The sequence below is a fragment of the Triturus cristatus genome, chromosome 6 (genome assembly GCF_964204655.1).
Source record: "Triturus cristatus chromosome 6, aTriCri1.1, whole genome shotgun sequence".
Taxonomy (NCBI): Eukaryota; Metazoa; Chordata; class Amphibia; order Caudata; family Salamandridae; genus Triturus; species Triturus cristatus.
Window position 1 is genome coordinate 1709104493 of NC_140589.1, and position 13258 is coordinate 1709117750.

Consider the following 13258-nt stretch of genomic DNA (forward strand, 5'->3'; position numbering starts at 1 on the left):
GATGTATTGTGAATAGCATTTATTTGTTGTAGTGAAACTGCCCTGCAGTTCATCCACAGTACGGGTAGTTGCTCCGATTATGTGAGTGACTGTTTTTCAGTTCATGGTTATAAACACTCATTTTTAATAAATACCAAATAATCTGATGCACAAAGGGCAAATGCTTCCGCATATTAAAGAAATACACTTTCTTGAATTTTGAAGGCAGTCTTATCATATTTTAACACGATTTTTGTTGAATGATTTACATTCCAAACATGCTCAAGGGCTCTTAGAGCCAGAGCCAACTCTTGGCTCGGATCCCCCTGTTAATTTCTTGGCTAACCCACCTCCTTTCCCAGGTGCTCCTGCTTTGTATATTCTGGGGCCAGTTCATAAAAAAAAAAGCACAAAGCAGCAGCACAGATCACAGCAGCTGATGATGGGATAAAAGTCTTTTTTTTAAACGTATGGAAATTGGAAGCTGGGCAGAAGCACAAATAAGAGCATGACCCCTTCCACGTCATACCGCTTACATATGGTCCTGTTAGAACTTCAGGAGTAAGGGGATGAATGCCACTGTGAGTTGTTATCCTGTCGGTGCTGATCTATCTTAGAACATCATGCACTTTTTTGAAAATTTACCATGAAACCACTACAAAGACATAATTGATTTGTGACATTCAGAGGTTAAATTAGAAACAATTTACGCCAGGAACATGTAAATTGGTGGTCAATGTGTGACAACAGAAAGGGGTGTCGTCGAAAGGAACAGAGTCATGAAAATCAGAGGCTAGCTATCAGCTTATACATTTAGTTTTTTTCAACTCTGCTGCAAAGAAATTTGCAAAAAGGACAAACATGACAGTGCATCTGTAGAACTTAATTGGTCACAAAGGCTGCATAATAAAAATATCTTATGGGGTTATGCACCTTCTGCAGAGATCTGTGTCTGTTCAGCAAATCCCAGGGCAAAATAATAATGCTAAAATAACTGTTGGTTCAAGCAGTTGCTGGAGAGATCCAAGTTTTGTCTAGTTACAGTTTTGACTCATAATGTTGCATAGAGGGTTAGTGTTTCTCTTGCACAGTATGTTGTGTAACATGTAGATCACAGATGTTTTCTTTATGTAAATAGGAAAGTGGACTTTTGCTTTTGACACAGCTCCTTTTATTACTTGCAGAAATAGAAATCCTTCTAATGTAGCACAGTGAGATATGAACCAGCATCAACAAGCTGCATGCAAACTGCAAGTCAAGAGTTTAGAACATTACGATTTTCTTTCTCAACTTTTCATATTGGCCATTAAAAAGGGTTACTTTGCATTGTAATAAAATCTTATAACTACAGACAACCCCAAGTACTGTGTTACATTTTAAACCCTGACTTAATGTTTTTCCCATCAAAGCATTCTTAACATATAATGCCTACCTTCTTATAGTACATGCACATAGCTTAAATGCCAGGGGTTAACATTGTTAAAAACCTGCCTCAAATGTTTCTCTTAGGTACCTAACTTGTAAAGTGATAAGCTGTGTTCCTTTGTTTCCCCTCCACTGCATTTGCATCTATGCATTAGGTTTCTCGCAGCTCCCAGCTAAGATAATTCTCGAACAAAAGGAGGGCTGCTGGCCCTTTAAATGAGGTTTTTGTTTTGGGAATAGCTGTAGCTGTAAATATGAAAGCACCTTTACTGCCTGCAGATTCCAGCTCTTAACAGAAAGCAGACAACCTGTGGGTGCTGCTCAATGTGTCTGTCTATTTCATCAGATCCAGCCTAGATCCCAGTTTCAGCTTAATAAGGACTGCCTCATTCTTCTGACTTCTTGCATCAACCCTACTGTTCAGTAAAATCTTATAATGGTACAACCTGTCCTGTTTTTAAACTTGGAGTGTAGGTGCCACAGCAATAAACAATTCATGTCGAGAGAGTTTTTATCTACACTGTAAAACTGCCACAAGACCCTAACAAACACTGGTTTTCGCTCTTGTTGTAAACAAGGGCTTGGAGTGGTAATTGCCACAGTTCTAGATTTGTGAGTACAGCGCTAGCCAGCATGATCAGTGCTTTGGTGCACATAGCCTTGACTGCAGCACACAGAGATCTTGCACTGCATCACACAGATGAGATTAATTAGAGGGAGCATTGCTTGTAATTAAAGTGAAGGCCACCTGGCTGAGCTTAAATGTGCTTATGTAGCAGGTACAGGATACCCCAGGTGAATAGCAGCATCCTCTCAAGTCTGTATAGGGCACAAAGCAGAACTTGACTTTTAGTCACAAAGAATTACATGAAATGAAAAAAGATGTAGTGAATTATACTAACTGAGCAAATGCTATTTCAGACTAAGGATAGTTCACTTGCCATGCATTCAGCTGCACCCTGAAAAATGTATTGGTAGGAAGCTATTGGAGAATAAGCCCCATAGGAGAGTTTGGTTCCTTTGAGTGTTGCTTGAGTTCAGATGCATATACGTCATAGTTGGGAACTGACATGGCCCTCTCACAGTTAGGAAAGCTGTTGCAAAGTCATCCTGTGCCCTGGGCACCCCCCAACTTTTTGCTGAATGGTACTGGTGGTAAGTGACTATCACTGACCCTGGGCCCTGCCTAACCAGGCCCAGGGCCAGTGCTATGCTGAAAGAGACACATTTAGAATGCAGTGAAAACACCTACATACACTAGGGTACACTAAGGGTTGCCTGTGGTTGGCATGACCTACCCTATCAGACCCTATTAAAATACTAGGGCAGGGGGATTAAAACTACCTAGAAGTCCCTAGCCCACAATAGGGCATGGCAGTTTGGAGGCCAGCAGCTTTTCTGCAATTGAATGTGTGCACTGCTGAAGCCTGAGGTCAGTTTTAGAAGTAGCCCTGGGTGGCAGTAAATTGTGCTCAAACCCGAATTTGGGGTTTGGGGCACTTAAAATAGATAACCTACAATGTTTTAGAATATTAGAAACCCCCAGGGTCTCCCCTGGGTGTCCCAGGGGTGGGGGGTCTGGTATTTATAAGGTAGACCCCTATAAAATGAGTTTTATATGCCCTGGGTAAAATGAAATTTCACATTTCACTCCCCACAATGTGATAAAGTGCTGCCCAAATTCGACTTTGATGCAAGGAGCCCTGTGGAGGGAGGATCTACAATATTTCTACAGAATCAGAACCCCTAAAGTCTCCCCTAGTTGTCCCCTGCTACAAAGGTTAACATGGAAGGAAGTTATTAACTAATAGAGGGCTAGAGGTACTGTTCAAAGACTTCCCGGAATGGTATTAATGAACTCAAGAATATGATAGGTTGAATTTCTCCTAAATAGCATATACAAGAAGTTAAGCCTTTTTTGTTTGTAAGTCAAGATTCAGCCTTCCAGTGGTCTGTCCTGATTGGTCAGAGTTAAGGGGATTAGCCAGTCTGCCTTGAAGAGGTGATAAAGAGCCCCTGGGGTTAACCAGCTCTGCTGGGAGGGCAGTGAGCTGCTACACTGGAATGCCAGAGCAGGGGGAGGAGTCGTAAACCATGGTCTTCAAAGAGAAGAGGAGGCCTTAGTGTCATTTACAACTCTTAACTCTTCACTTCAGCCAGAGCTAGGCTTATGGAAGGAATACACAGATGCAAGGGGGAGTGTTTATGGAAAGTAAGTCATCCTAGGGGTGTGTTTAGCCAGCTCTTACCTCCCTGCTGGAAAATCAGGCATTATGAATTTGGGGGATTTGGTGCACTCTGGGACAACATAATGCCACACTCTACATGATGTGGTCATATTCTTGGGGAGATGCCCTGCTCCCATTGGTCAGCAGTGACCTTCTGCTTGACCCAGAGCACTTGGAATAAGTATCTGAGAGGGGCAGAGCCTCTCAGATCTGCTGCTTGAAACTTAAGGAAGCATGACGTTGCCATGCTGAAAAGTTGGGGTGCAAAGATCTAAGGCCTGTCCTCTGAAGACTGCACCAGCTGAAACTACAGCCCTGTGGATTACCTTGCAGCAAAAGAACTAAAGAGTGGAGTCCCTGCAAGCTACAGGTTAACAGAGCACACCTGGACCATCACCACCAAGGATCCTCAACCCGGAGAACACCAGTGGATTTTTAAGGGTTTTGTCCAAGAGGGTTGTGGGAACTGAAGTCCTCAACTTTCAAGGACCATCTTGGAGCTTCCAGACCCTTGAAGTGAGTTTGAGACACTTTGGGACCCCTTGAGGAACTTCAGGAAGAAGTTCAAGAAGTTTGGCGTAACTTTGAAAAAAAAGCCCAATAGACGGACCGACTCAACCTGGTCAGCCAAGCCGCCTGACTTCAAAAGCGAGCTGGCCAAGCCATTCAGGTTCGTCCCGCTAAAGGCTCCGTAGGTCCAACTTCCAGAGTTTGACCGGGAGTAGAAGAAATCCAAGGCCGGCGAAACTTCACCGAATCCGACCTGGTGAAGAGCATCGAGGGACCCAGCGAGAAAAACTTCCTTAAAAGTTTCTAAGTCCGAACGAAGAAAAGGTGACCGGGAGCAACCGCGAAAGCCAAGCCGTCTGCCTTCAACCGCGTGTCCGCCTGGATCCTGGGTTTGCCCCGCTGAAACGCTCCGGAGGTCGGACCTCCATAAGTTTGACTGGGAGCTCATCGCAAGGCTATCCGGCGAAACCCTCACTGTATCTGGACTGGCTGAGAGCTTCGAGGGACCCCGGGAAGAAAAGCTCCAGAAACGTTTCTAAATCCGAAGTTAAAAACTGTGAACGGGACCTACCGCGAGTGGTAGCCGCTCAAGACTCCATCGCGGAAATATATGTTTCTAAGTGGCTATATAATGCTAAATCTTTGAAAATTCATATCTCCGGCTCCCTACAATGGATTTTTGTCGTTTTGGTGTCATTTTAAAGAGAAAAATATTTCCTATTTGTATAAATTGGCATTAGATTTTTATTATGTGTTGAGTCTTAATTATTCACTGAGTTGGTGTTTTTAAATGCTTTACATACCTGTCCTTGAAGTTAAGCCTGCCTGCTCACAGCCAAGCTACCAAGGGTTGAGCATAGGAATAATTTTCTAAGACCTATGCTGAGTCCTATCATGTGTTATTGGCCTTATTGCCAGTGGCAGACCAACATTTGTCCCTACCAATAATCCACTTTCCAACAAAAGCATTATGGTGTAAAGTGCCCCTAGACTGTAAAGGGTGGTACGAGATGAATAGAAGGCCAACTCCGCTGTCCACTATTGTTTTCTAGGGGAAAAGAGGTCTTTTCATTAAGCAAACAGCTACGGTGATTAGAACTTTTAGTCTAAGGAAGGGGTCATTTGATCATCGCTATGACTTGTCATACAATATCGGACAACCTATTGACAACTGCAATGATGGGGTAAGGAAAATGAGGCAGAACATGAGTGTATTCTCAGACAGAACTGTAAAGTTTGCAATATTAGTCACCATCATTCAACTCCAAAGCAATGTTCATTCAACTCCAAAGCAATGTTAACAGCATTGTCCGGAGTCAAGAATATTATCAAAGCAATTTACAAATAAATCATTGGTAGCTCCTAAGCTGCATGGGGAGATCAAGATGCCAGGATAGCTGTCAGCTGCCCTGGTCTTCCTCCACTAGTGCAAATAACAGGCAAACGAGGATCAGGACACTTCACAAGTGTCACAGCTTTCGTCATAGTCAGAGGAAATAAACACTTGCATAGATCTCGCCATTTGGTTTTTGATGAAAAATTAAAAAGCCTAAGAGCTCTGAGCCATCTGCAATATGCACGTATGCATCTAGATGCTTCCTAGTGTGCTGAAGTAAAGGCATACATGCATCACCACACATGCATGCACATACGCCATGATGTAAAAGCGACCTTTTTTAAAGTTACTATTCATAAGATGTTGGATGCCCATCTTGGAGCGGTAAATCAAATGAGTAAATAAAAGTTGTATGAAAGTGATTTAAAGAAAAGAGCAGCCCAGTAGCAAATTGCAGCTGTCAGGGCCTTCTTAAGAATTAAAAGAAATAATGAAATTAAAAAAATGGGATGGGCTGTGGTGGGAGAGCAATGGTGGTGCAGGGTGGAGTGAGTAATCACTGACGAAAAGCAAGAACGATGAGCAAGGAAAGACAGGGGAGCAATGGGGTGGTATTGGAAAAGAAAGCTTACTAGAATGGGGGCGGGGTTGAGGGAAGAAACAGATGAGCTGGGGAGGGGGTGGAAAAGGAACATGGAGAGTATGGAGGTTGAGATGTGAAATTGGAAGCAGTGCACAGGGGACAAAGCAAGAAGACATGCACTACCATAAAGTGCTAAGAGCAAAATAAACACGCCTTGCTATAGCCAACGTGTCTGGCATTAGTTGCAGTCTTTTGGATTAGTCAATGCTTTTGTTTTAGTTTTCACAAAACATTATTGTTGTGTAATCTGCCAGGGCCTCGTCAGTCTCGAGCTAAAAAAAGAAACACACCTTATCACCGTAGGCCCTAACACTGAAGGGAACTACTTTAAGTATGAATGTGCTCCTTGTAAAAGTGTAACTACTGCCACTCACAGTGAAGTTAGCCAATGGCTGAAGTGGGCTGACCCTTTGCCCCATGTTGTAGAGTAAGAGTGTCTGAAAGCTCTCCCTATATGTAAGTATATTATACACTTAATTTCAGTAAAATCAAAAGGTCTTGGCTATCGCCAATCATAAAAAAAAAGTTCCTTGAAGGAAAGAGGTGGAAGAATACAAGTCATCCAGTCAGAAAAATGGTAAAGAAGCTATGTTTCAGGGAAGGAACAAACAGGAAAAGAGGAAGGTAAGTCATCAAATATGAAGCAAGAAAATGAGACTGACAAGAAAGGCTACAATCATAAGCAATGAGCTCACCCAAAGCCCACTGAAAGTATTATTATTGTCCACAATAAGTCTATCAACATCAGATAGCTTAAGCGGATTGTAGGTGAGACCAAAAATATGTGAGGACTTGACCAGCTCTGCACATAATAATAATAATAAAATAATAAGTAGCCATGTGGGCCTGAGCCATCTAGTGGGTGAAAAGATTCCTACACCATCTCTTCATTTAGTGAAAAGTGGCAATACAGATTTCTTTACATGAGGATGTCCTGTAAGGACAAGTATATGTTATAGGTAGTATCCCAGCCATACAACCACAGGTAATGTCTATGAAGACAAGTATTGCTACTTTCTCTGCAAATAACATTCAGGTCTGAATGATCTCCAACACAATTAATCACTTAGAGATTTTGAGTCTGCTCTGGTATGAGTTTTACCCAAAATTCTTTGCCGGGACTGAGAATCTATCAGGACAGATCATCTTGTTTTCAGATTGGGTTGACAAGCCAATACCAGCACAAGTCGTTCAAAACGTATTCCTGTGTGGTGCTTAATTTGCCAAAAAATAAGTGCCAGGGCTCTGGTCAGGAGGTCACTGCAGCTTGCACCACGCACTGCCCCTGCTATGCTGCTAATGATAGTAACAACACAACTACTAACCATCACATTCCTACAAGTGCGACAGTTTGGACTATTTCAGGCCCTCAAAGCTATTAGAATGGATTGGGCATCACATAATAGTCATTTTCTATGCATATGGAATTAATAATTAACTGTTGTTGTGGCAATCTCTAAATTAGTCTCACAGCACAACCTTGTGGCAGACTGTCATGCTCCGGTGTTGACAATTAAGTGCCTGTGCCGAGCACTGGAAATCACCGGTTCAAATTAAGCACTGTTCCTGTATCAAGAGCAACACTTCTGGCAACGAGTGACATTAAGGCAAAAGTGAGAGATAGCCATTGCTTGCATTTCATCTGTGGACATTCCTCGCTCCTAAACAGTTAGTACCACACCAAGGGCAAAAATAGATAGAGAATTCCATTGTGTGGCAAGGTATCAGAAGATAACTGTCAGGATGACATAAATATCGCCCCATGGGAAGTCATGATAGAAAATGTGCCCAAAATGAAACACTATTTTTGTTAACAATATTTAGGACATAATATTTATGTTAGAGATGTTTCTGTATACGATATTCCGACATATAACCCTTTCTGTGGAATACGAGGCATAAGAAATTACTAAAGCCCCCATTCTGCATGCTGCAGGACGGGAACTCCATATATCAAAGCAAAGAGTAATTTCTGGGTGCACAGTACATAGTGGCCCCAGCAGGATTTGGCAATAACAGCAAAATGAGCGTTTCTGTATGTATTTCCACTTAAAATTCCCAGATACTGAGCCATTTTCTTTCCACACACTGGGTCATTTCCTAGGAACACATTACACGAGATTTTGCATTGCTGACGCATCCTCCGACAACCCAGAGAGTACAGTAATACTGCACAAGGTATTAATGCACAACCCAAAATCAGTTTCAGCAGGTAAACACCCTTTTCCAGCAAGTCTGGGAATTCTGAGAAACTTGGTTGAGGATGAAAGTGTGCACTGCATCAGTACCTCATCCAGACTCATTCACAATTAGGAGAAATTAATACATAAGAAATATTCATTGCACCGTGGACTTGTCTGCATCCAGATCCAATAGTCACATGTCACACCCCAATGCCCTAAAACAGTAGTCCAGAAGTCAAGTTGTTCAGCTGGACCATTCTGTTCAACCCTGCCCCCAGCTTCCATATTCTGTAGCCTATCAGCTTGCTTTATAATGTATTTCCTTTCTAAGGCAGCTGAGAATAGCATAAACAGTAAGTAGCCCACTATCACCACATACTTCCACTAACTAAAATCCAGAACTATTGGGTTCGCCACATCAGGTTAAAAAAACCTATTGATTTTGCCAATTCTTCATTGAAATATTGTGTACATTGACTATTGATTGTAGTGATCACTTAGAATGCACGTTTTTATTAACTTTATTCTCACAATCCAGTAATACTTAATTAGTCATTACTGTAAGAGAAAAGAACCCAGGCTTCCATTTACATACATGCTTTCTCTGGGTTGGTTCTTCAGGCTTCACAAAGTGGGAAACACTTGAACATGCGCACAGAATCACCCAGTGCACAGCAAACCGTGCAACACCGTCAGGCAAACTGAAAAGATATTCACGATGCTTCAATACCTTGTCTCCCCTCGTCATTGGTAAACAAGCCGGCGTCGCTGCTGCTGCTGAGGCTGATGCTGCTGCATTCGCTAGAATGAGAGAGAGAAAGGGACACATCAAAGGAGCAATTGATCTCTCAATTGTTGGGGAAAAAAGTGTGCAAGAGACAAGGAGGCGCTCAGATGGAACTTAAGCCGGAGGAAGATCTGAAACGGAAAATAAATAGAATGGCCATTTTTTTGAATCACACTGCAAATTTGCTGGTTCCATTAACCACAGAGCATATTATTTTGGGCACATAAAACCACAGGAATCTAATGGGACCCTGACAATAAGCCAGATGCAGCTGCGACGAGGTGCTGACACAATTGATGCATTTTATTATCTGCTGCCATCAAATGCTCGCCGCTCCTCTCTTATGCAGTACAATTCCGCTTGAGCCCGGAACACCACTGCTCGCTACGATGGAGAATTCGAAATCAAACGCATTCGCAGCCTTTCTTCAGCACATGAAGTACGGGAGCCGGCAGATGGAATGACTTTTCCTAACAACATTTGCGAATCATTCGAGAGACAATGCCCCTTCTATTGTTCCCGAAAAGAGATGTGGGGGGTGGGTCGGGGAGGAAAGTAGCAAAAGTTTAAAACGATGACGAACCATTTCAGCAAAGCAGAGGTCACCCTGAGAAAAATGAGCAACACGGAGAGGTGAGAGAGAAACAAAGAGGTGTGAGGAAACCCTAGGTAAAACAGGGATCGAATCAGCTGTGAAGAAGGCACGCACGTAGAACAATCATTGGCAAAGCCCTACGTTTGGTGTTCGCTGGCAAGTTTTTGCCATTGTCAAAGCGTGTTTTATTTTGTCACGGTTTTCGTAAAACTTCATAGTAAAAACCATTACACAAGTATACACCGCACATGCTCCTATACATTCGCACATTCAGCACTCTTTGAATGTTTTATTAAACATAAAACATTGAAAGACGGCTGCCTGTGCATGCATCAGGGGTCCTGTCTGAATGCCTACACAAATGCAGCCAATTTTGAATGCTTTTTATTAAATGAAAACCATCATGAGAGAGGTACGCATGTCCAAAGACACACAATTGATGGACGGAATGCAGAACACATCAAATCATTCACCCCCAGTCAAGAGATCTGGGTTAAATCCATCATTCTTTTGCTCACCATGCCACCCCAGTTTAGACCTGGCCATATGCAAATCAGTCTTGACCCTGTGCCTCATGGGAACAGTCCAGCCCGAACTGCCAAGCCAGGTCCTCCCTGGACCGGAAACAGGCATCCTAGGACCGGTTTCGGGGTTTCACCCCTCTTCAGCCAGGATAGCTGGATTCCAGTGGCACAGTGAGCCCAGGACTCAGGTCTGAGCATACCTGGAGCACTTAGGGCGAGAAAGCAAAAGACACACAATTGATGGATAGAATGCAGAATAAATCAAATCATTCACCCCCAGTCAAGTCACTTGTCACCCCGAGTGGGACGTGTATGCTCAGACGTGAGTCCCGTGCTCTCCATGCCACTGGAATCAAGCTATCCTGGCTGAAGAGGGGTGAAACCCTGAAACCGGTCCTAGAATGCTTAGTTCCAGACCAGGGAGGACCTGGCTTGGCAGTTCGGGCTGGACTGTTCCCATGAGGCACATGGTCAAGACTGATTTGCATATGGCTGGGTCCAAGCTGGAATGGCATGGTGAGCAAAAAAACGATGGACTTAGTCCCAGATCTCTGTACTGGGGTGAATGTCTGACATTGTTCTGCATTCTGTCCATCAACTGTTGATTTGCATTTGAGTACGCATGTCTACACATGCATAGGAGACCAAGACGTATTGCACAAATACAGCTAAAAATGGGGCAACAACACAGGTCCTCTTGAGGCCTGGGTACCAAAAAGCTGAAAATGGAACACTCGCGGGACAGAAAATGAGCTCAGGTTTTATAAGTCAGCGCTTCAGACTCTCATGCTTAAGATGTAAAAGTGATAGTAATGCAAATAAACCAAACAGTGAGGAAATCTGCATGGCAATGATGGGTGTGCCTAATGTATTCAATGCATAAATACAGAGCATACGTGCTGACATAGACGACATACTAGAGACCAACACAAAAACAACGTAAACCTTCGTAGACACTATCGTGCAGAGAATGAAGCCAGTCTTTTTAAATATACTGCGTGGGCGAGCTCTGGGTCAAGAATTATTTGTTTCCAAATAAATTGGCTAAAAGAGCGTAGGGTTTTAGAAGATTGGCCGAGAGTGATAACTCACCCAGCAGGGAAAACACTTATGTGACCATCAAAGAAAGTATGTCCCATATTTTCATCTTCTTTCAGTAGATTTAGCACCTCTCATTCAGTTGTAACGTTGTTTGAAAGCCTGACTTTCCAAAAGAAAACTAGTTCAGCCTGGTGGAGAAAATAAGAAAGGGCATGACAATGTTTGTGCAATACAAACACGGAAGGCAATAAGCAAATGCTAGCACCACAAAATGTGGCAAAATTAACGTCAATTTATTGGCAAGTGGTATTTCCTTGGTGTCCGTATATCTGCTGCTCCTACAACTACTACAGACTCAGGAGACGGGTCATTTGAAATGTCTCAGGGGTTACATTTATTTAGCTAAATTCCAAACCACGGGACAGTCCTTTAGAGAGGATTCAAAAGATGATGTGCATTAAATAATATACTGGTAAATAAAGTGCTTATGATATAATAGAGAGATCTGTGTCCTGACCTGCCCCGGGGTATCCAGGATCAGCGAAAATCCGTGGATGAGGTCTTTGGGTGCTCGCAGACCTGCCCTATCGGACGCAAACACCATCCGCTTGAGGGGTGAGTTGAATAGGACGCCGAGGGTGCTGAACGCGCAAGACTGGGGCCCGGGCCTGCTGTGGGTGTTGACGGGACACCATATCCTCTGACTTGGCTCCGGGCCATCTGGCTGCTCGTGCCCCTCTGTAGACTGACATCTATCCAACCCACATGGACGGGGGACAGAGATGAGATGGGCCATGGTGACTAGGAGGTAGATGGGCTGGGATTCTACCTGGAGTGCATGGTGGTGATAGTCGGGGGGGGGGGGGGGGGCAAACTGAAAGTTTCTGTTGGGGTGCACTTCTCCAATGGACCCTCAGGATACCAGGGGACTCATTCCCCTATCTACCTATGTGCTAGGAGGCGCGGCTGCAGTCTCCTGCTTCTAGGGGGATGGCCTCCTCTCACCAAGCATAAAAGAGCCTCTGCAATCCCGCAGCATGGGATGCACACGGGCCGGTCCTGGGTCAAGGGTGGGCCCATCCTATGCTCGTCAGCGCCAGGAAGAGGAAGGGTGAGTCCACTCCCCTTGGCCTGTCTATGCCGGTTGCCACTTGGTTTAGTTTGGCTTGACCCAGAGATTAACTGGGCCCATGACTCAGGTACTCTTTTTTGGTTCTTTCAAATCACTGTGCTCACCACGAATCTTGGCAGTGATTGGTCTTCCCTAGAGCTCCATGCAGTAACTGGCAGTTGTGTAAGCTTGACATCTTATTGGAACATTAGCTATTCTGCCCACGTAGTACCGGTGCCTTTCTGCTGGGGACTTCAATTTTCACATAATGAACTCTAGGCCAGATGTACAACCCTTTCTAGCGATCGCAAATGGGAAATCGTCCCATTTGCAATCGCTAAAAAGGGTTGTGGTATGTACACACCCCATTACGCGAGTCAGTAAACTATTACCGACTCATAAAATAGGGTTTGCAGGTCGCTATTAGGAAGGGCATTGCCAAGGGCGCCCCTTCCTAATAGTGAGTCACAATGGTATGTAAGATTATTTTGCGACCGCAAATGCAGTCGCAAAACCATCGCAGTTACCACCTACTTCATGTGGGTGGTAACCCAGTCGCAAATGGGAAAGGGTTCCCAGAAGACCCCTTCCCCTTTGTGAATGTATGGGAAAATATTGTTTAAGAGCAGGCAATGGTCCCACGAACCACTGCCTGCCCTTAAAAAATGAAAAGAAAACTTTTAATTTTTTCCTTTTCAACACATCCTGTTTTCGTTTAAGAAAAACAGGCTGCATTTGAATAATACACGTTGCTTTTTTTGAAAAGCAAACACAGAAATGGTGGCTTGCTGTCCCCAGGAGCCACCATCCCTGTGATATGTGAGATTCCTAAGGGGTCGCAAATTGCGACCTACCTCATTAATATTAATGAGGTAGGTCTTTAGCGACCCCCATTA

The 13258-nt window shown here is 43.8% G+C and overlaps 1 protein-coding gene across 5 annotated transcripts in view; it reads right to left on the reverse strand.

Moving 5' to 3' along the window:
* The window catches only part of GPATCH2 (G-patch domain containing 2), a 569031-nt gene that overhangs the window by 480173 nt on the left and 75600 nt on the right, over positions 1 to 13258 (reverse strand). For all 5 annotated transcript variants that reach the window (XR_014963203.1, XM_085612932.1, XM_085612934.1 and 2 more), the window contains exon 3: positions 9035 to 9105. Coding sequence is in view for 4 of the 5 variants with exons in the window: in XM_085612932.1 (XP_085469058.1) it covers positions 9035 to 9105 (71 nt within the window). In the remaining variant the exon portion in view is untranslated. The remainder of the gene's footprint in view (positions 1 to 9034; positions 9106 to 13258) is intronic.